General features: G+C 34.1%; 1 protein-coding gene across 1 annotated transcript in view; it reads left to right on the top strand.

The window, feature by feature from the left end:
• Positions 1–18,003, top strand: part of LOC114331493 (protein kinase C) — a 150,248-nt gene that overhangs the window by 24,685 nt on the left and 107,560 nt on the right. Inside the window, exon 3 of the mRNA XM_028281082.2 lies at positions 5,729–5,885. Coding sequence (XP_028136883.1) covers positions 5,729–5,885 — 157 coding nt within the window. The remainder of the gene's footprint in view (positions 1–5,728; positions 5,886–18,003) is intronic.

Raw genomic sequence — 18,003 nt, 5'->3', positions numbered from 1 at the left:
CATTCATTTACACATTTCCATTCATTTTCACCCACGTCTCTGAGCGATACAGTGACGCTGTTCTTCGCGGTGTGCAAGTACTTGGAAGGGATACGTGAAATGATCGTGCGCGAATAGCGGAGAAATATTGCAACTTTCTTAAATAATTCATATTGTCAATTGAAATTGTCAAATTGACGTACATTTCATATCTACTGTCATTGAAGGAGAAAAATTATATGTTGCTCCACAATATTGATATGATATGCAATTATTATATAAAGATAAATTTAATTAATTGTATTTTGCTTGCAGTACTGCATTTTAATAAATAATTTTATTTACTACATACGTTTTCATCACATAACCTGAATCTTATTTTTTCTTCTTATTATTTTTTTGGACTATGGCCTTGACAATTATCCAGCAACCAGGACTAACGTAATTGGTCAATACAATTAAAAGTGCGAATAAAAGTGCAGAGCGTAGAAATAGGTGTCGCTTTGCGCAACTTGCACGGTCCCATACCATATAATCGAGTGTAATTGTCGGATTATTGTCTTTCCTTTCTTTATTCTATTTATTACATCCGTTTCATCTGATCCTGTGTTTGTTATTTCCAAATATTTATATTCATTTGTTTGTTTTATTGAGTTGTTATTTATCTGCAGCTCTTCTGCAGTGTTTCCAATGACCATGTATTGCGTTTTATCATATTTAATTTCCAAACCACAGCTTTCAAATTCTTCTTCCAGGATTTTTTATCATGTAGACAATGTCATCTTTGTCTTTTACTAAAATTATTTGATCATCGGAAAACAATAGGCCATCGATATAGTCGTTGTCAATTTTTACTTCCATCTGTCCATATTTCTTGTTCCAGTTATTTAGTGTTTCAACTACATAATATACCTGTAAAGTTTAAATACGGTTGATGATGATGACAGGTAGCACCCTTGTCGAAGTCCTTTATCGTATTTATATAGGTGTTATTTTTTATCTACTCCGTGTTTTTCCATTGCTTTCGATATGTTGTTGATTGGGACACTATCATAGGAATTTCGGAGGTCCACGAACGCAATGTGCAAATCAGCATTAACACGTTCAACGCCATGGGGGTCACCGGTGACCACCAGCTCCTACGTCCCATTGCGCCGTGGGGGTCACCGGTGACCTCCACAACATAGCATTATACAAAGTTGTTTTCTGTGCCGTCGGTCACTCGTTTCGTTAATATTATGTATAGAAATGACCGTCAAGGCGCTGTAGAATAGATCTTTTGAATGGGACAAATCTACCTACATAAGTAAAAAAGATATAGAACGATTTTTGAATTTTTATATCATGTTATTGAAAATCTTGTCTGTTATAAATATTTATGGAAAGTAATGAAATAACTAAAATAAACTAGTTCTAACTAATTAGAAATTTAACAATAAACAATAAAATATTAAAATGAAGAAAATAATTTTTAGAGAAATGTTGAAAATTTTCAAAATGAGATTATATATATCTGTGCACCTTATTGAAACATGGCAAACATAAATGGGGATTACCTTCACACTGCATGCAAAAACTGTTCACCTTTTTTGTTTTATTTTTAGCTAGTTTTCTGCCCACTTGTACCACATTAAGCTTATAACACTGAACACAATGACGTCTTGAATCTCTAACTTTCCCTGGTTTCGTTCCCAATTCATGCTTGATTCTTGTTGGTCGTGACGTTCTTGCTTCAGGTTCGTCTTCTTTTCTGGAACTGGTGAGATAGTCAACTAGAGCTCTTCTAAAATCTACAATTGACATACAGTTTTTTGTTGTTTCACTGTACATAATAGAGGCATTTACAACAGCAGTATTTAACAATAATTCAATTGCCAGTTTCTTGTACCATTTGACCGTTTTTCTTAGTGGGGATGAATATGAAGTCATTTGGTCGCTCATATCAACAGCAGATTTAGATTTATTATAATCTAGAACCATCTTTGGTTTTTTAATTACCTTGCCTCTTTTTCTAATCGTAGAAAATTTATTTGAATGTTTAGTGGATAACATTAAGACATCTCGTTTATCCTTCCATTTCATGACAGTGATTCCATCTTCATTTTCCTGTGCAATACTTTCTCCGCGACGAATTTTAGTTTCCACAACTTTTTTTGGCAACCCTCTCCTATTTTTTCTAACTGTTCCAACCAGATGGGTATCATTATTTAATAATTCGTATGCTAACTCTAAACTAGTGTACCAATTGTCAGTTGCCATTGTGTGACCTTTGTGCAGTAAATCCTTACACAATGATAATACCACATTGGTTGGCGTATTATTTACTGCATCATTATTTTTTCCACAATATAATTGCAGCTTGTAGGTGTATCCAGGAATCGTGCACAGTTTGAATAGTTTAAAACCGTATTTGTGTCGTTTCTGTTTATTATACTGACATCCAATAAAACGTCCTCTAAAGGGCACCATACTTTCATCTACACATAAATCTTCTTTAGGAGAGTAATATTGCTTGAATTTAAAATTTAATTCATCTATAAGCCCCCTTATTTTGCCAATACGATCTGCAGGGTCTGTAGTTTGGTTGTCAGAGAAGTGAAGAAATTGTAGAATTAACTCAAACCTATTCCTACTCATAATTGTTCCAGGAAATTGTTGTCCCATAATTTTGTCTTTACTCCAATAGAAATTAATTTTTGGCAGCTTTACCAATCCCATAAATAGAAGGAGGCCAAAAAAACGTTTAATTTCATATTTGTCAGTTGGTATCCAAGAATGTGAACGAGCTTGCGGTTTATTATCTTTTTCTAAGATAGATTGTGTCGCAAATAAATTTGTTTCATTTGCTATTTTTTCAAAAAGATTTTCAGTAACCAAAAGCATATAAAAATCTTCAGGAGGGGCTTGCATCAACACGGTCGAATATGGATGATTTAACCCAATTAATTCTGTAAATGGTAGTATTGAACGTTGACGTCCCATCGGCTCGAACCATTTGCGTGAAGAACTTGTTTGGTTTATATCATTGATTGCAACATCATTATTTAACAAATCAGGCTCGCTTTCAGAATCAGAAGTAATAATTCGTCGCTTCCGACATTTGGCCACATGCAAAACTTCATTTTCAGAGTCATCTTCTTCATATGAGATATCTCCCTTACGTTTACGATTGTTAGAGAGCTCTTCTTCTTTGATATTATTAACACTTGCTGCCAGTAAATCAAATCGTTCAATATCTGCTTCACTTATAAAAAAATCGTCTACATTACCAAAAATATCTGCAAAACTTTGATCTTCATTGTTCACCTCTATAGTGTGGAATTTTGTCCACAAAATAATAGGAACACAAAATAATACAGAACAAAGAACCAAAAAAACACTGTTACTGCATCCACTTGAAGATTGCAAGAACTGACCTGTTGTTTCTTGTTAGAACCGCATGGTCACTAGCAGCCCAGAGGGGCGGGAATTGCTGAGAGTGGGATGACCCACATTGTGACCGGTGCGGCGTGGTACAACTGAAAAGTTAATTTCTATTCAATAGCGCCGCGGAGGGCACCGGTGACCTCAATGTGTTTTTTTATATTTATGACTAAAAAATTCGCTCAAAACTAAAAATAAATATTATATCTATTTTGAACACATAATATCAGATATATATACAAAAATTTTTTTTTTTTAATTTTTTATCCATTTACCCATGGCGTTTAACGTGTTAACTGCTATTGTTTGTTGTTTCTATGAGTTGTATAGAAAATATTATTATATTGCCAGTACATGAGCATCCGGGACGAAAACTACTCTATTCTTCTAAAGTTCGCAGATGTTCCTCCATTATTTCTTTATAATTTTCGTTTTCTTTCAATAATCTCTACAACTTGTATTAGTTTGTCTTTTATTTCGTAAGTTAGGGGAGTTTAATAGATACCTTTTTTCTTGTAATAACTCTGAGTAATATTTTACCCATTCGTTCATTTGTATTGGTTGTATTTTTATTCTTTCATGAGTATTTTGTTTGAAGTTCCTCAAGGCTCCCTTGCTTTTGAACATCCCATTAAGCTATCTATATTTTCACATTTTCTTTTTGCCAAAATTGGGTTTTTCAATTCTTTATTTCTGTGTTTTGTTTCATAATTCTGCTTTCTGTGTTCTCTTCTGATATATCTATATATAGTTTTATATATAATTACCGAGTTTTACCTGTTAATTTTCTGCTGTTGTTGTTAACATTTGAAGATTTCAACATTTTCTTTATAATAAAATTAAAAACTTTTAAACTTTACCTTGATCCACCAAACTCTTATAGACTAGGAGCTGGTATAGGTGCAATTTGCTAATCATTTTAGGCACGATAAGACCCTATAACTTAAATAGTAGAACCTAAAAGAAAACGTATGAACACTGTGTCGTCACTTTTTAGTGGCACATGCGTTGACAGTGGCGCATCAAACTTTCCACTTATGGACGGGATAAATAAATTAAAAGGTACCCTCCCTCACTCCCAGAATTCAGCTTTCTTCATTTTTTTTAAGTTCTATGTGATTATAAAATAAGACTCAGCGTAATTTTAACCCATCACCCCTTCCATTTTCCGTTTTTATTTTTTTTTTAGGTGGGATGAAATAAATTTTAAATTTCAAAAAATTTATAGGCATAGTTGAGGCTTTTACAAAACACGTCTATTTTTTATAGATCCGTAGGTTAAGTGTACATAACCTCAAAAAATTTAAAAAATTTTTTTTGGGAAAAAACGTTTAACCTTTTTTGGAGATGGTTGGATATCTAATTTTTCTTCTATTTTGTGTATTTTATCAAACACTATGTTTTTAATTTTCTTCAGATTTTTTCGTAAGGTTCGCCACTTTCAAAAATCCAAAAAACTTTTTTTTGTGGGGGTTTTGGGGGTTTGAACGTGTTTCTCCCATTTTTAAATGTTATAAAGGACTCAGTTACTTCAATTTACTTATAACCTATAAATAAAAAGAACATTGATTTGATCTATTTTCAAGTCTTGAAACTAGAAAAAATACCCAAAAAAACAGTTTTTTGGATTTTTAAAGGTTAGTGAAAATCTGAAACCTTACGAAAAATTTGAAAAAAAAATTAAAAACATAGTGTTTCATAAAATACACAAAATAGAAAAAAAATTAGACCTCCAGATGTCTCCAAAAAAAAGTTATACGCTTTTTTCCAAAATAAAAATTTATTTTTGAGGTTATGTACATTCAACCTACGGATCTATAAAAAATAGACGTGTTTTGTAAAATCCTCAGCTATGTCTATGCATTTTTTGAGATTTTAAAATTTATTGCATCCTACATAAAAAAAAATAAAAACTAAAAATGAAGTTTTTCATGGCGGGGGAAGGGGGTGGTGGGTTAAAATTACGCTGAGTCTTATTTTCTAATCACATATAACTTAAAAAAATGAAAACAATTGAATTCTGGGAGTGAGAGAGGGTACCTTTTAATTTATTTTTCCCTTCCATACGTGGAAAGTTTGATGCGCCACTTTCGACGCATGTACCACTAAAAAGTGACGGCACAGTGTTCATACGTTTTCTTTTAGGTTCTACCATTGATTAATAACTACATATATGGAATATTTATAATCAATGGTTCTACTATTTAAGTTATAGGGTCTTATCGTGCCTAAAATGATTAGCAAATTTCACCTATAGCGGCTCTTAGTCTATTATGTGTATTTTTGTGTACATATGTACTAAATCAGATTAATATTTGTTTTCCAGAATATGGAGGAAAACCAAGGGAGTTCAAAGAACGCCAAGGCTTCAACAGAAGACGAGGCGCGATGCGAAGAAGAGTCCATCAAGTTAACGGTCATAAGTTTATGGCCACATTTCTGCGACAACCCACATTCTGTTCACATTGTCGAGATTTTATATGGTGAGCTTTATTCACATTTATACGCCAATTATTTTTAAGTAACTCTTGGATAATGAAATGAATGAGAATAATATAGTAAATACTGTTGGAAAGCGCTTTTTTGTGTTTTGAGCTTTGTAAATATAATATAATAGTCCCCCGTTTTAAACCGCTGACGCGGCTTTGGGATTATAGCAGGGTAGTCTGAGATATCTAGGGCCTACGGTATACAAGGAAGGTAACAGGGCCAGTGCTACGCTTCAACCGCCTATTATTTCCCCTGCTTTTACCCAAGGTACTCATTTTTATTCAGGCTGAGTCAACCTGGGGCCTATAGACATTTTAAAAATGTCTAATTGTTTTTGCCGGCGACGGCGCTAGGATTTGAACCCCGGCCTACCAGCACGCGAGTCAAGCATACTACCGCCTGAGCTATGCCGGCCCCAACTACGCCGGCTTTTTCAATAGAAGTTAGATATAAGTGAGAACGAATTTTATAATACTCGATTTATCTTATATACTAATAACTGACAAAATATTTATGTTTACAATAAAAAAATGGACCTGACTTACCCAAGGTACCGAGGTACTTAGTAACAAGGCGTTTATTCAACACACCCACTGAGCAAAAATGATTATCCCTCTAATGATTATATCCTGGTATCATTCTTCAAAGATCTTTTTGAGGTATATTCTTGCTTCTTTTAGGTAGTTCATGTTAAAATAAGTCTTCTGATTTCTCGCAATCTATATTTTGCTGTTCAGATGTCGTTTTCTAAAAGTTGTCTTACGACTTTGTACATCTTTACCTGGTGTCTTGTAATTGTATCCTCTTTTAGGAAGTTTGTCCATTTTTCGTTACATTAACTAATATGTTAACTAGTCTTATAACAGGCATAAGAAGGCATCAGACTAAACAAATTGTGGCGCTTGATTAAAAGACTTCTGGAAAGGCATAGATAAGAGTACTGAGAATAATTACAGGAAATTCCCTGAGAGATCTAAAGAAGAGTGAAGACATTAGAAAACAATGTAACATACAGCGTATAAACGCTTGGACACTAAAGGCAAGCGTCCACAGACCCCATCGTACGAAACGGATTTTAGTTTGCCCTGTACAAAAACTTATGTACAGTTGAGTCCGCGAGTCCTTACCCGCGCGTCATTAATACCTGGCGAGATAAAACACATACTTTTTATCTAGCATCATTCTCTTCCACGCATGAAACTACCAACCATGACAAACCAGCTGCCGCCTGTTATTAAGTAAAATCACATGTTATTTTTATGAACAATCTAGACTCAGTGCATTGAAAAGAGATAGGTACAAAGAAAGACGATTGGGGATGTTTTCACATATTTTAAGTACAATTTCTGACGTTTTGGTTTGTTTACTTTTGTGCTGTCAGTTTGTTGAATTTTTTGCTGTTATTTTATCGAATTTTTGCATTAAGTTTTTTATAGTATACAAACAGTTGTTTACACAACTAATTTTATATTGGAGTTAGAAATTTTATGATAAGTTTATGTTATTTTACGATAAATTTTGACAACGTACAAATATCCTCATTGTTGACACAGTTAAGGAATGCTTGTGTTTAATGTTCCGCCAAAGTGAATAAAATCACAAAAAGAAAATATGTTGTCGAATTTTTTATAAATTGTTTATTTATTTATTAATCAATGATAATAACAGAATTTATTAAGCTACTTCAAATGTAGCTGTAATTATGCACCAAAATTTTAAAGCAAAACTTAAATTTGACATTCTGTTATTTTTATTTGATAACGTCAAATTTTATACTATAACCCGTGGTCGGAATAATACCCACTTTCTCTCACTTACTGTTGCGTTTAGTAAATTTCCGACTTATTTCGTATGCTTTAAATTAAATGATGACGCACGGGTAAAGACTCGGGGACTCAACTGTAACTGCGTCCACTGATCCTCATCGTACGGATCGCATCATCGGCAATGCCGAAGGGTTGCTTCGAGCGGCCACTTTTGCAATGTGTGCCGATGAGTCGTTCGGAATGCCGATCAGTGGACGCACTCCTGGCGCTCATTTTTCATGTTTATTGGTATTTCTCAAGATATCTTGAGTATCTAACTATGAAAATTATTCTCGGTGAAAAAACAACACACTTTTCTATCTTAAAGCAATGAACTTTAAAAAAAATATTAGACTTGTTAATGATGTTACTGAGAGAAGTGTAAAATTGATGCAAGACATTTCATTGTCCCTCACAAAAGATGAAAAGCAAGCAAAGAGTGTTACAAGTAGTTGAAAACCATAGAAAGTATTTTACCGATTTCAGAAAGGCAACTTTAATTAATCTTTAAAGAAACTTTTAATGATGTAGTTACTATTTATCAATTTAAATGAAATTGTAACAGCCAGCTTTGTGTATTCCTTTATATTCAAATGTATAATTAGTTAGAAAACGATGGATGAAACGATGTCACCACGTTTCAATAGCGGAATACCGCGTATGCTCTCCTCTCATGGAAATATTCACAATATGAAACGTTTACACGCAGTGGATCCAAATACGCAGAATATGGGTCACTATTGACATTTTAAATCAAATATTAACATTTTAAATAAGAACTAAGTATGTATCTAATGTTTTGTGGCGACACGCTTCAATTACTATTTTGCTAATTTTAATTTTTAATAACTTTTCTCTCAAAACGAAATAATACGTCCGATTTAAAATTCACATTTTTTCCGCTGATAATATACCAAACCATATGCATAAAAAGGCCTGTTCAGTTTTAAGAAACGAAATATATCCCTATCAGGTAAAATGCCTTTTCAGCTTTAATAAATTATCGCCTGTCTGCTCATATCGATACATTTTTGGTAAAGTAACGTAAGTGATATTTTTGGCGAATCATGTTTGTCCATTAAACAAACGCTCTTATTGTTTAGAAGGTACTGCCGGAGTGTTGTAAGCCTAGACATATTATGTTTGAATTAATTCTAGGCTTACTACACTTTGGCAGTACCTTCTAAACAATAATAGCTTTAGTTTAATGGAAAAACATAAAATGTCACTTACGTTACTTTGCCAAAAATGTATCGATATGGTAAAACCGCATAATGACAAATGAATGTTTATAGTTTAGTTCAGTCACAGCTTGCAGTCCGCTCGGGCAAAAAGAGTAACAAGCCCTTGCGAGATATAAATATAAACAAAGCACGCCGTTTTACCGAAATAAATACTGTAACGTGGTAGTTCTTTTAGGACGACAGACTCAGTAAAACACAGGTTGAAAATAAAGCAAATCTATTAATTCTAAATTATATACAAAATAAGTCAAAATAATAATTCAGTTTTCTATTCCTTCCCAGCGAAGTCCTCCCCCGGATAGGCGTCTGTAACAGAAGAACAAAATTAACAGCGATATTCAAATATATATTTATCGGGGGCTCGCTCACTACGCTTGCCTCCGTTGAAATACGAGTCGCAAATTACCTCACTTCGGTACACCTTGCGTCTCGAGTTGGCCTGCCTAAGTTTGCGAATCACGTCAAAACGTGCACGTCGCGACTCAGGTCGGCCTGCCTCGCTCACTTCACTTGGCTGGTTATGGAGCCCAGAACGGTCGTTCAGGACTGATTGATCGTCGCTAATATAAAATAAAAATAAAATAAAAACGTTTATTGCCTTAATAAAATTTACATTGCATTCTAAAAACTTAAGATATTTCATTTCTTCATCTAAGTGTTCCGCTATATGCACCACCTCCTTTGAACTGCATCCTTGGGACTTGATTCTTCACTCGTTGATTGTTTCCTGGAGTCTTCTTCTGTAGGTACTTTTTCTGGCTACGTACCTACTTTCCTATGATCGTCGCTCGTCAATCAATCAAGACATGTTATTTAATGCCCGTTTAGGCTTAAGCCTCTTCAGGGTACTGGAACTCCCTTTTTTTTTGCGGGAGTGTGTGGAACATGGTTGTTTCCAAGGCAGAAGCGTATTGTTGAGAAGTGTGGGTTTAGACGGTGATTTTTGCTAAGTGCTGGGCTAGCTGGAGCGAGCGAGAGGAAATGCTATGTTCTGTATTTTGCTAATCTCTGCGTTAGATACCCGCCAAGCAGCGAAGGTAGCTGTCACTAGTGGAACGGCTCTTGGATTCAGCTTTTGGGATGCAGTTTGGTTATCTGCGATATAGTAGGGGAGTGTTTTCTAAAATTTCGTGGAACTCATCGGGAAGTTCGTTTCTAGCTAATTGAAGAAGTTTAGCCGGAGGGAACGGAACTTTATTTTTGGGAATCCCGGTGAGTCTAAAACCGCGCCTATTGCAAGGTGTTTTTAGGATGTTTTTGGCTCTAATGTTAAAGCCGTTGATGACGCGCATTGTATACTTGCTGCCGAGAGAACGAATTCTGTCGACTATTTTGGGGACTTTAGCGAGTGGATGTACTAGTACAGACGGATACAACCTTCCCTTTCTCAGGCACTTCCTCAGAACCCTGCGTTCTGTGGCAGCAATTCTGTTGTTGGCTCGTGGTTTTAGCAGAGTGTAGAGGCACGATCTGTAATCGATTATCGGTCTTATAAAGGTTTTGTACGTGTGTACAAGTGTTTTGCTGGACGTACCTCCAGAAAGTGCTCCCAGGAGACAAGCTCTCTTCCTTACCTTGTTTAAGGTGTTTGTAACGTCAGTGTTCCAGTTGAGAGTCCAGTCGAAGTGAACTCCCAAATAGACCACCGAAGGACGATATTCGAGCCTCTCTCCCTGGAGAACGATCCTAGCCTCCTCGAAGGAGGATCGGCTACTAGGATGTCTGAAGGCGATCATCTGGGTTTTCGTGGCGTTGAGTGTAACTTTCCACCTGTTACACCATCTGACCATTTTGTCCAGCAATGTTTGAGCTTTTTAGAATACAGAGGGCTCTACACGAGTGCCCCTTGAAGAGCCTGCGGTGAGAAGGGCAGTATCATCTGCAAATAGTAGGACTGACTCGGATTGTCTAGCTGGTTTGGGAACGTCACTGTTGTAAACTGTGTATAATATTGGGGCTAGTACTGAGCCTTGTGGCACTCCCGCTTGTGGAGTGAAGGAGGTGGATAATATTTCTGCGACTTTGACGCGAACTGTTCGATCTGAGAGATAGGAGTGTATGATTTTGATAAAAGTTATTGGCAGTCTAAAACGGCGTAGTTTTTCGATCAGCCCGGCATGCCAGACTTGATCGAAGGCCTTTTGGACATCTAGGAATATGCCTATTGCGTGTCTTTGACGCTCGTTGATTGCTTGGGAGATGAAGGTGGCTGCTTCAATCAATGCATTACGCGTGGAATGTTAATCGTCGCTCGTCGCTTGCGGTGCTCTTAAATATCCCTCTGCCGGTGTTGGTTCGGAGAGGTGGAACTTAGTGGGGGCATCTGCGCGATTTGAGAAAATCGCTCGGTTCCCAGTGTCGACGCGCGCTCGGCGTATCGATGTATCATTACAATACATTATTGACAGTTGTTTTACGTTGTATTTATTACTTTTATTTTATTTGTTTCCGTGGACAATTAAGGTTATTACACGCATCCACACTTACCACGGAACAGTTTAATTTCAATAAATACCTTAAAGTAAACAGACAGCAAGCCTTTCTTCTGGTCCTACAGCGTCCCTGTATGTAGTATTCTGTCTCAGTAAATATGGTTTCAGGATATCGACAAGAAAAGTGAATTTAGATTGAGACATACGATAATATTGGAAGAAATTGATATCATCCTTTAACAAATCAGGAAATAGTGTGATATTCTCCATGTTCCGATCTCTTCTTGAATATGTTGTGTATCCAAAAATTATGCTTCCTTTTTCTAGATTTTTTCTTCTTGTTCCTTCTCTGCTAACAAACAAGAAACAAGCAATAATGACTTGTTCTTCATAGCTTTCCTCCATTCTCACAAACACTTTCCGCAGATACTTACAATTACTACAAAAATCCGAATGAAGTGGGCCGATACAGTGGACGCAGTATGATAAATTAATCCGATGCGTACGATGCGTCCGATATGTACGATGCGGACCTGTGGACGCTTACCTTAAATAAGAAAAATGAATGGAATAAACACGTAAGCAGAAGGTGGTGTCGTCAATCCGCAGGAGGAAGAAGATGAAGAATTATTGAGGAATGTATTTGCCCTAGAGATGACAAAACTTATACAAAAACTAATATTGCACTGCAAGATACCAGACGCATGGAGAAACAACATAATGATACCAATGTTCAAGAAAGGAGACAAAGAAGACCCCAACAATTATAGAGGTATAAATCTACTGAACACCGCACTTAAGCTAACCACAAAAGTCCTAACCAACAAAATCAATAAACTAACAACTTTATCAGATGAACAACAAAGATTCAGATACGGAAGATCCTGCGTAAACGCAGTATTTGTACTGAGACAAATCACAGAAAAGGCTATTAATTGAGTACAATAAACCAGCATATCTATGTTTTATAGACCTGACGGCTTTTGATCGCATCCAAATCGAAGACGTCTTACATTTACTATATAGAAGAAACATACCAATCAATATTATACAAACCATCGAAAACATCTACTTTCATAATCGAATACAGGCAAAGATAAATGTAAAACTAACGCAGTTTATACCAGTACAAAGCGGAGTCAGACAAGGTGACTCGTTAAGCCCACTGCTCTTTAATATAATAATGGACGAAATAATAGAAGCAGTACGTAAAAGTCATGGTTACAGAATGGGGAACAAAGAAATCCAAATATTATGTTATGCAGACGATGCCGCATTAATCGCCGAGACAGAAGACGATCTCCAAAGATTAACACACATCTTCAATACAAATACAACAGCCAAGAAATACAATATGATAGTATCAGCAGAAAAAAACCAAATGTATGACAACATCTAAATACCCACTACGATGTAAAATCGAAATTAGAAATGGAAAAATAATAAAACAGGAAGCAAGGTTTAGATATCTGGGAATAGATATAACCAGTTACGGATAAGTTGAAGAGGAAGTATGACAACAAAGCTTAAAAGCAAGTAAAGCAGCGGGATCTCTTAATGACACAATCTGGAAGAACAAACACCTAAGACAAGACACAAAAGCAAGAATCTATAAAGCAGCAATTAGACCTATATTGACATACACGGCTGAGACAAGACCTGACACATCTAAAACGAGACGACTACTAGAAACAACAGAGATGAAAATACTCCGACGAATATCAGGGAAAAGTCTGTTGGATAGGGAGAGAAGCGTAAACATAAGAAGATCATGCATTGTAGAAGACATAAGTGGATGGGTGAGAAAACGGAAACAGGAGTGGAACGAACACATTAGTAGAATGGCAGAGGATAGGATAGTACAAATAGCACGAGATAAGTCACCAAATGGACGAAGAAGTATTGGCAGACCAAGAAAAAGATGGACCGATGTGAAGTTATCCATAGATTCCATCCATAGATTTTTTTTTCAAAATATCGCAAAAATACTGGGACAATAGTACTACCAAGCAAGTATATTATTAAATTAAAGGAAACCAATAGTAAAACTTATACTTAATATAAAATTTTATATTAAAACCAATTTTCCACACTTTGCAGTTCATATTCTCAAAAAGCGAAGAAATACACTTTTTATTTTGGATTTTAATTTTCTTTATGAAATAATGCTTATTAATAAACAACATATCCAAAAATTGAGGAGGAGTGTTTTCACTTAACAGAAAAAATAAATTTTAAAGATTGTATGTGTGCGATTCTTATGGAGGAAACATGTCTTAGTTAATCACCGCAAAAACGGAGAATACACTTTTTATTTTGGATTTTAATTTTTTTTAAGAAAGTATGCTTATTAATAAACAACATATCCAAAAATTGAGGAGGAGTGTTTTCACTTAAGAAAAAAAATAATTTTTAAAGATTGTACGTTTGTGATTCTTATGGACGAGACATGTCGTAGTTAATCACCTCAAAAACGGAGAAATACACTTTTTATTTTGGATTTTAATTTTTTTTCATAAAGCATGCTTATTAATAAACAACATATCCAAAAATTGAGGAGGAGTGTTTTCACTTAAGAAAAAAAATAATTTTTAAAGATTGTACGTGGGTGATTCTTATAGACGAGACACATGTCGTAGTTAATCACCTCAAAAACGGAGAAATACACTTTTTATTTTGAATTTTAATTTTTTTTAAGAAAGTATGCTTATTAATAAACAACATATCCAAAAATTGAGGAGGAGTGTTTTCACTTAAGAAAAAAAATAATTTTTAAAGATTGTACGTTTGTGATTCTTATGGACGAGACATGTCGTAGTTAATCACCTCAAAAACGGAGAATACACTTTTTATTTTGGATTTTAATTTTTTTTAAGAAAGTATGCTTATTAATAAATAACATATCCAAAAATTGAGGAGGAGTGTTTTCACTTAACAGAAAAAATAAATTTTAAAGATTCTATGTGTGCGATTCTTATGGAGGAAACATGTCTTTGTTAAACACCGCAAAAACGGAGAATACACTTTTTATTTTGGATTTTAATTTTTTTTAAGAAAGTATGCTTATTAATAAACAACATATCCAAAAATTGAGGAGGAGTGTTTTCACTTAAGAAAAAAAATAATTTTTAAAGATTGTACGTTTGTGATTCTTATGGACGAGACATGTCGTAGTTAATCACCTCAAAAACGGAGAAATACACTTTTTATTTTGGATTTTATTTTTTTTTTTCATAAAGCATGCTTATTAATAAACAACATATCCAAAAATTGAGGAGGAGTGTTTTCACTTAAGAAAAAAAATAATTTTTAAAGATTGTACGTGTGTGATTCTTATAGACGAGACACATGTCGTAGTTAATCACCTCAAAAACGGAGAAATACACTTTTTATTTTGAATTTTAATTTTTTTTAAGAAAGTATGCTTATTAATAAACAACATATCCAAAAATTGAGGAGGAGTGTTTTCACTTAAGAAAAAAAATAATTTTTAAAGATTGTACGTTTGTGATTCTTATGGACGAGACATGTCGTAGTTAATCACCTCAAAAACGGAGAATACACTTTTTATTTTGGATTTTAATTTTTTTTTAAGAAAGTATGCTTATTAATAAATAACATATCCAAAAATTGAGGAGGAGTGTTTTCACTTAACAGAAAAAATAAATTTTAAAGATTGTATGTGTGCGATTCTTATGGAGGAAACATGTCTTTGTTAAACACCGCAAAAACGGAGAATACACTTTTTATTTTGGATTTTAATTTTTTTTTAAGAAAGTATGCTTATTAATAAACAATATATCCAAAAATTGAAGAGGAGTGTTTTCACTTAAGAAAAAAAAATAATTTTTAAAGTTTGTACGTGTGTGATTCTTATAGACGAGACACATGTCGTAGTTAATCACCTCAAAAATGGAGAAATACACTTTTTATTTTGGATTTTAATTTTTTTTAAGAAAGTATGCTTATTAGTAAACAACATATCCAAAAATTATTGTTTTAATTAGTGTTAAGGGTTTCCTGTTTAAACGGGGCTGCCAGACGTGAACTGAACCCTTAGTCGCACCCCATTCGATTTTTTAGGAAAAACGAAATTTCAAAGCAAAAACCCAGACCTGTTTTATTTGTAATTTTATACATAGGAGCATGACGATGTTATTTTATTTTGTTGTATACACTGACGGTGAGAAAATCGCTTACATTTTTTGCACTCTTTTTCGCAATTACTTTTTCCACAATGCACACATTTTTTAGTTATATTTTCGGTTGTTGTAATAATCTTCTTCTTCAGGTGCCGTCCTCGTTCCGAAGTTTGGCTATCATCAAGGCTATGCGTATTTTTGATACCGTAGATCTAAATAATTGGCAGCTGCTGCACTTGTACCAATCTCTTAAATTCTTCAACCATGAATGTTTTCTTCTGCCAATGGATCTTTTACCTATTATTTTTCCCTGAATAATTAATTGTAGTAGCTGGTACTTTTGTCCCCTCATTATATGTCCCAAGTATTGCAGTTTGCGCTTTTTAATAGTAAGCGCAAGTTCTTTTTCTTTCTGCATCCTTCGCAACACTTCCATGTTTGTCACTCTCTCTGTCCACGATATTCTCAGTATCCTGCGGTACATCCACATCTCGAATGCTTCTATTTTCCTTGTATCGATCTTTTTCAGTGTCCAAGCTTCCATTCCATAGAAAAGAACTGACAGCACGTAACATCTCATGAGGCGAATTTTAAGATTTAAACTTAGCTCTCTTCCGCATAAAACTGTTTTCATTTTGGTAAAAGTAGCTCTAGCTTTTTCTATTCTGATCTTGATTTCTTCAGAGTTGTCGTTGTTTTCATTAATAACAGTTCCCAGGTAATTATATTTTCTAACACGCTCAATTCTTTGATCATGTACGGTTATGTCAGAAAAATTTTGTGGAGATTTCGACACCATCATTATTTTTGTTTTTTTGATGTTAAGTGATAAACCGACCTTTTCGCTGCACTCTACTATTCTGTTTATCAGTGTTTGGAGATCTTCCGGGGTGTCTGCTATTAATACTGTGTCATCAGCGTATCTCAAATTGTTTATTAAAGTGCCATTTATTTTAACCCCTATATCTTGGTCAGCAAGGGCTCTGTTTATAATATCTTCTGAATATAAGTTAAACAAGGTTGGTGAAAGTATGCATCCCTGCCTGTTGTAATAATAAGGTACTCTAAATATTTTCTGTATAGTTTCGGATTAAAATTTTTATCAACTAAATTTTTTTTTATATTAGTTTCGCAATAATACAGTGTGAACACACCACAATTCCAAGAATCTGTTTGAACTGGATGCATGTTATTAAAACTAAAAGTGAAATCTGCAGCAACATTATCGCCCGTATTTGTACACATTGACATTATTCTATAAAAGTAATATTTTCCTTTTTTACTGTTATTACCACGTGGATCATAAAACTCTGCAGATTTGTTGCAAGTATCGATTTTCATCACCATCCAATGGTTTAGTACAAGTATTGGAAAGAACAAAATCTGACTATTTATTGACCATTTTTCCAGTCCTCTTAGTATTTTCTCAACCGTGTAACTGAAGAAAATTTTTATGTGATTTTTGCTATTTCGAAAAATGTTTAAAACATAATCCACGAGAAAATTGTCCAACCACATGTCTGTACAGTTTTGTTTACTTGCCGCTAGGTAAGAAAAACTGGTATAGAACAATAACTCGTCGTTAAACTTTGTTATTGCGTAATCGCCATTTGCATAACAGGGGTAAATAAAATCATGTGTTTTTATATAGTATTCGTGGTCTGTTTCTTTGATATTTGGAGTTTTTTGACTGTTTACATTTTCTATTATTGCCTTGGTGTTCTCAAAATATTTCTTAATTAATTTTTGTTTAAAATAAGTGTGCATGCTTTTCTTTCTTTTACACCACGTTTCTTCTATTTTATTTTGCTTCTCATTTCCTTTTTTTAAAATTTTAGTAGGTAACTTGGAAGCGCATCTAATTCTTTTTATTTTATATTTATGTTCTCTATATTGGCTTAAAACGTAGTGACGTACCTTCCGTACAAAACGTACGGAATGTAAATTATTATTTAATATATTATTTTTTAATAACCCAAAGTAGTTTTCTACGGGAGCGTTGCTTGTTCTGCCATGAAAAATTCCACTCCACAATGGTAAGAATGGAATATAGTGCTGGATAAAGTAAGACCCAAATTCTGGGTTATAAAACGGATTTTCTGTTTCAGTATTATTTAAGTTCTCATGTCCTTCTAGAACCGCGTCAAACATATTTTTAAAGTATATATAAAATAAGTTGTTTGAATAAAAGGCAGAACTTGAAGGCAGCATATTATTGTTGTAAAAATATGATAAATTGTCATCACTGATTTTACTCTCAGCAATAATTTCTGAGTTAGTAATTTTGTATGACGTTAGTACTGATAGTAATTTATTTGTTATCATCTTAGTTTCTTGGGTAATTTGAGGACTTGCCAAAAGATAGAAAAAACAGTTTAGCACTGTTTCAATGTCATTAAAGGAAATTATATTAAATAAAGTAGCAATAATTTCTTTTATTAAAGATTTTGTATCGGAAGCAGATTTTAAAAAGTATGTGTTGATGTCA

The sequence above is a fragment of the Diabrotica virgifera genome, chromosome 2 (genome assembly GCF_917563875.1).
Source record: "Diabrotica virgifera virgifera chromosome 2, PGI_DIABVI_V3a".
NCBI lineage: Eukaryota > Metazoa > Arthropoda > Insecta > Coleoptera > Chrysomelidae > Diabrotica > Diabrotica virgifera.
Note: the sequence above shows the minus strand (reverse complement) of the source record. Positions and strands in the feature narration are given on the sequence as shown.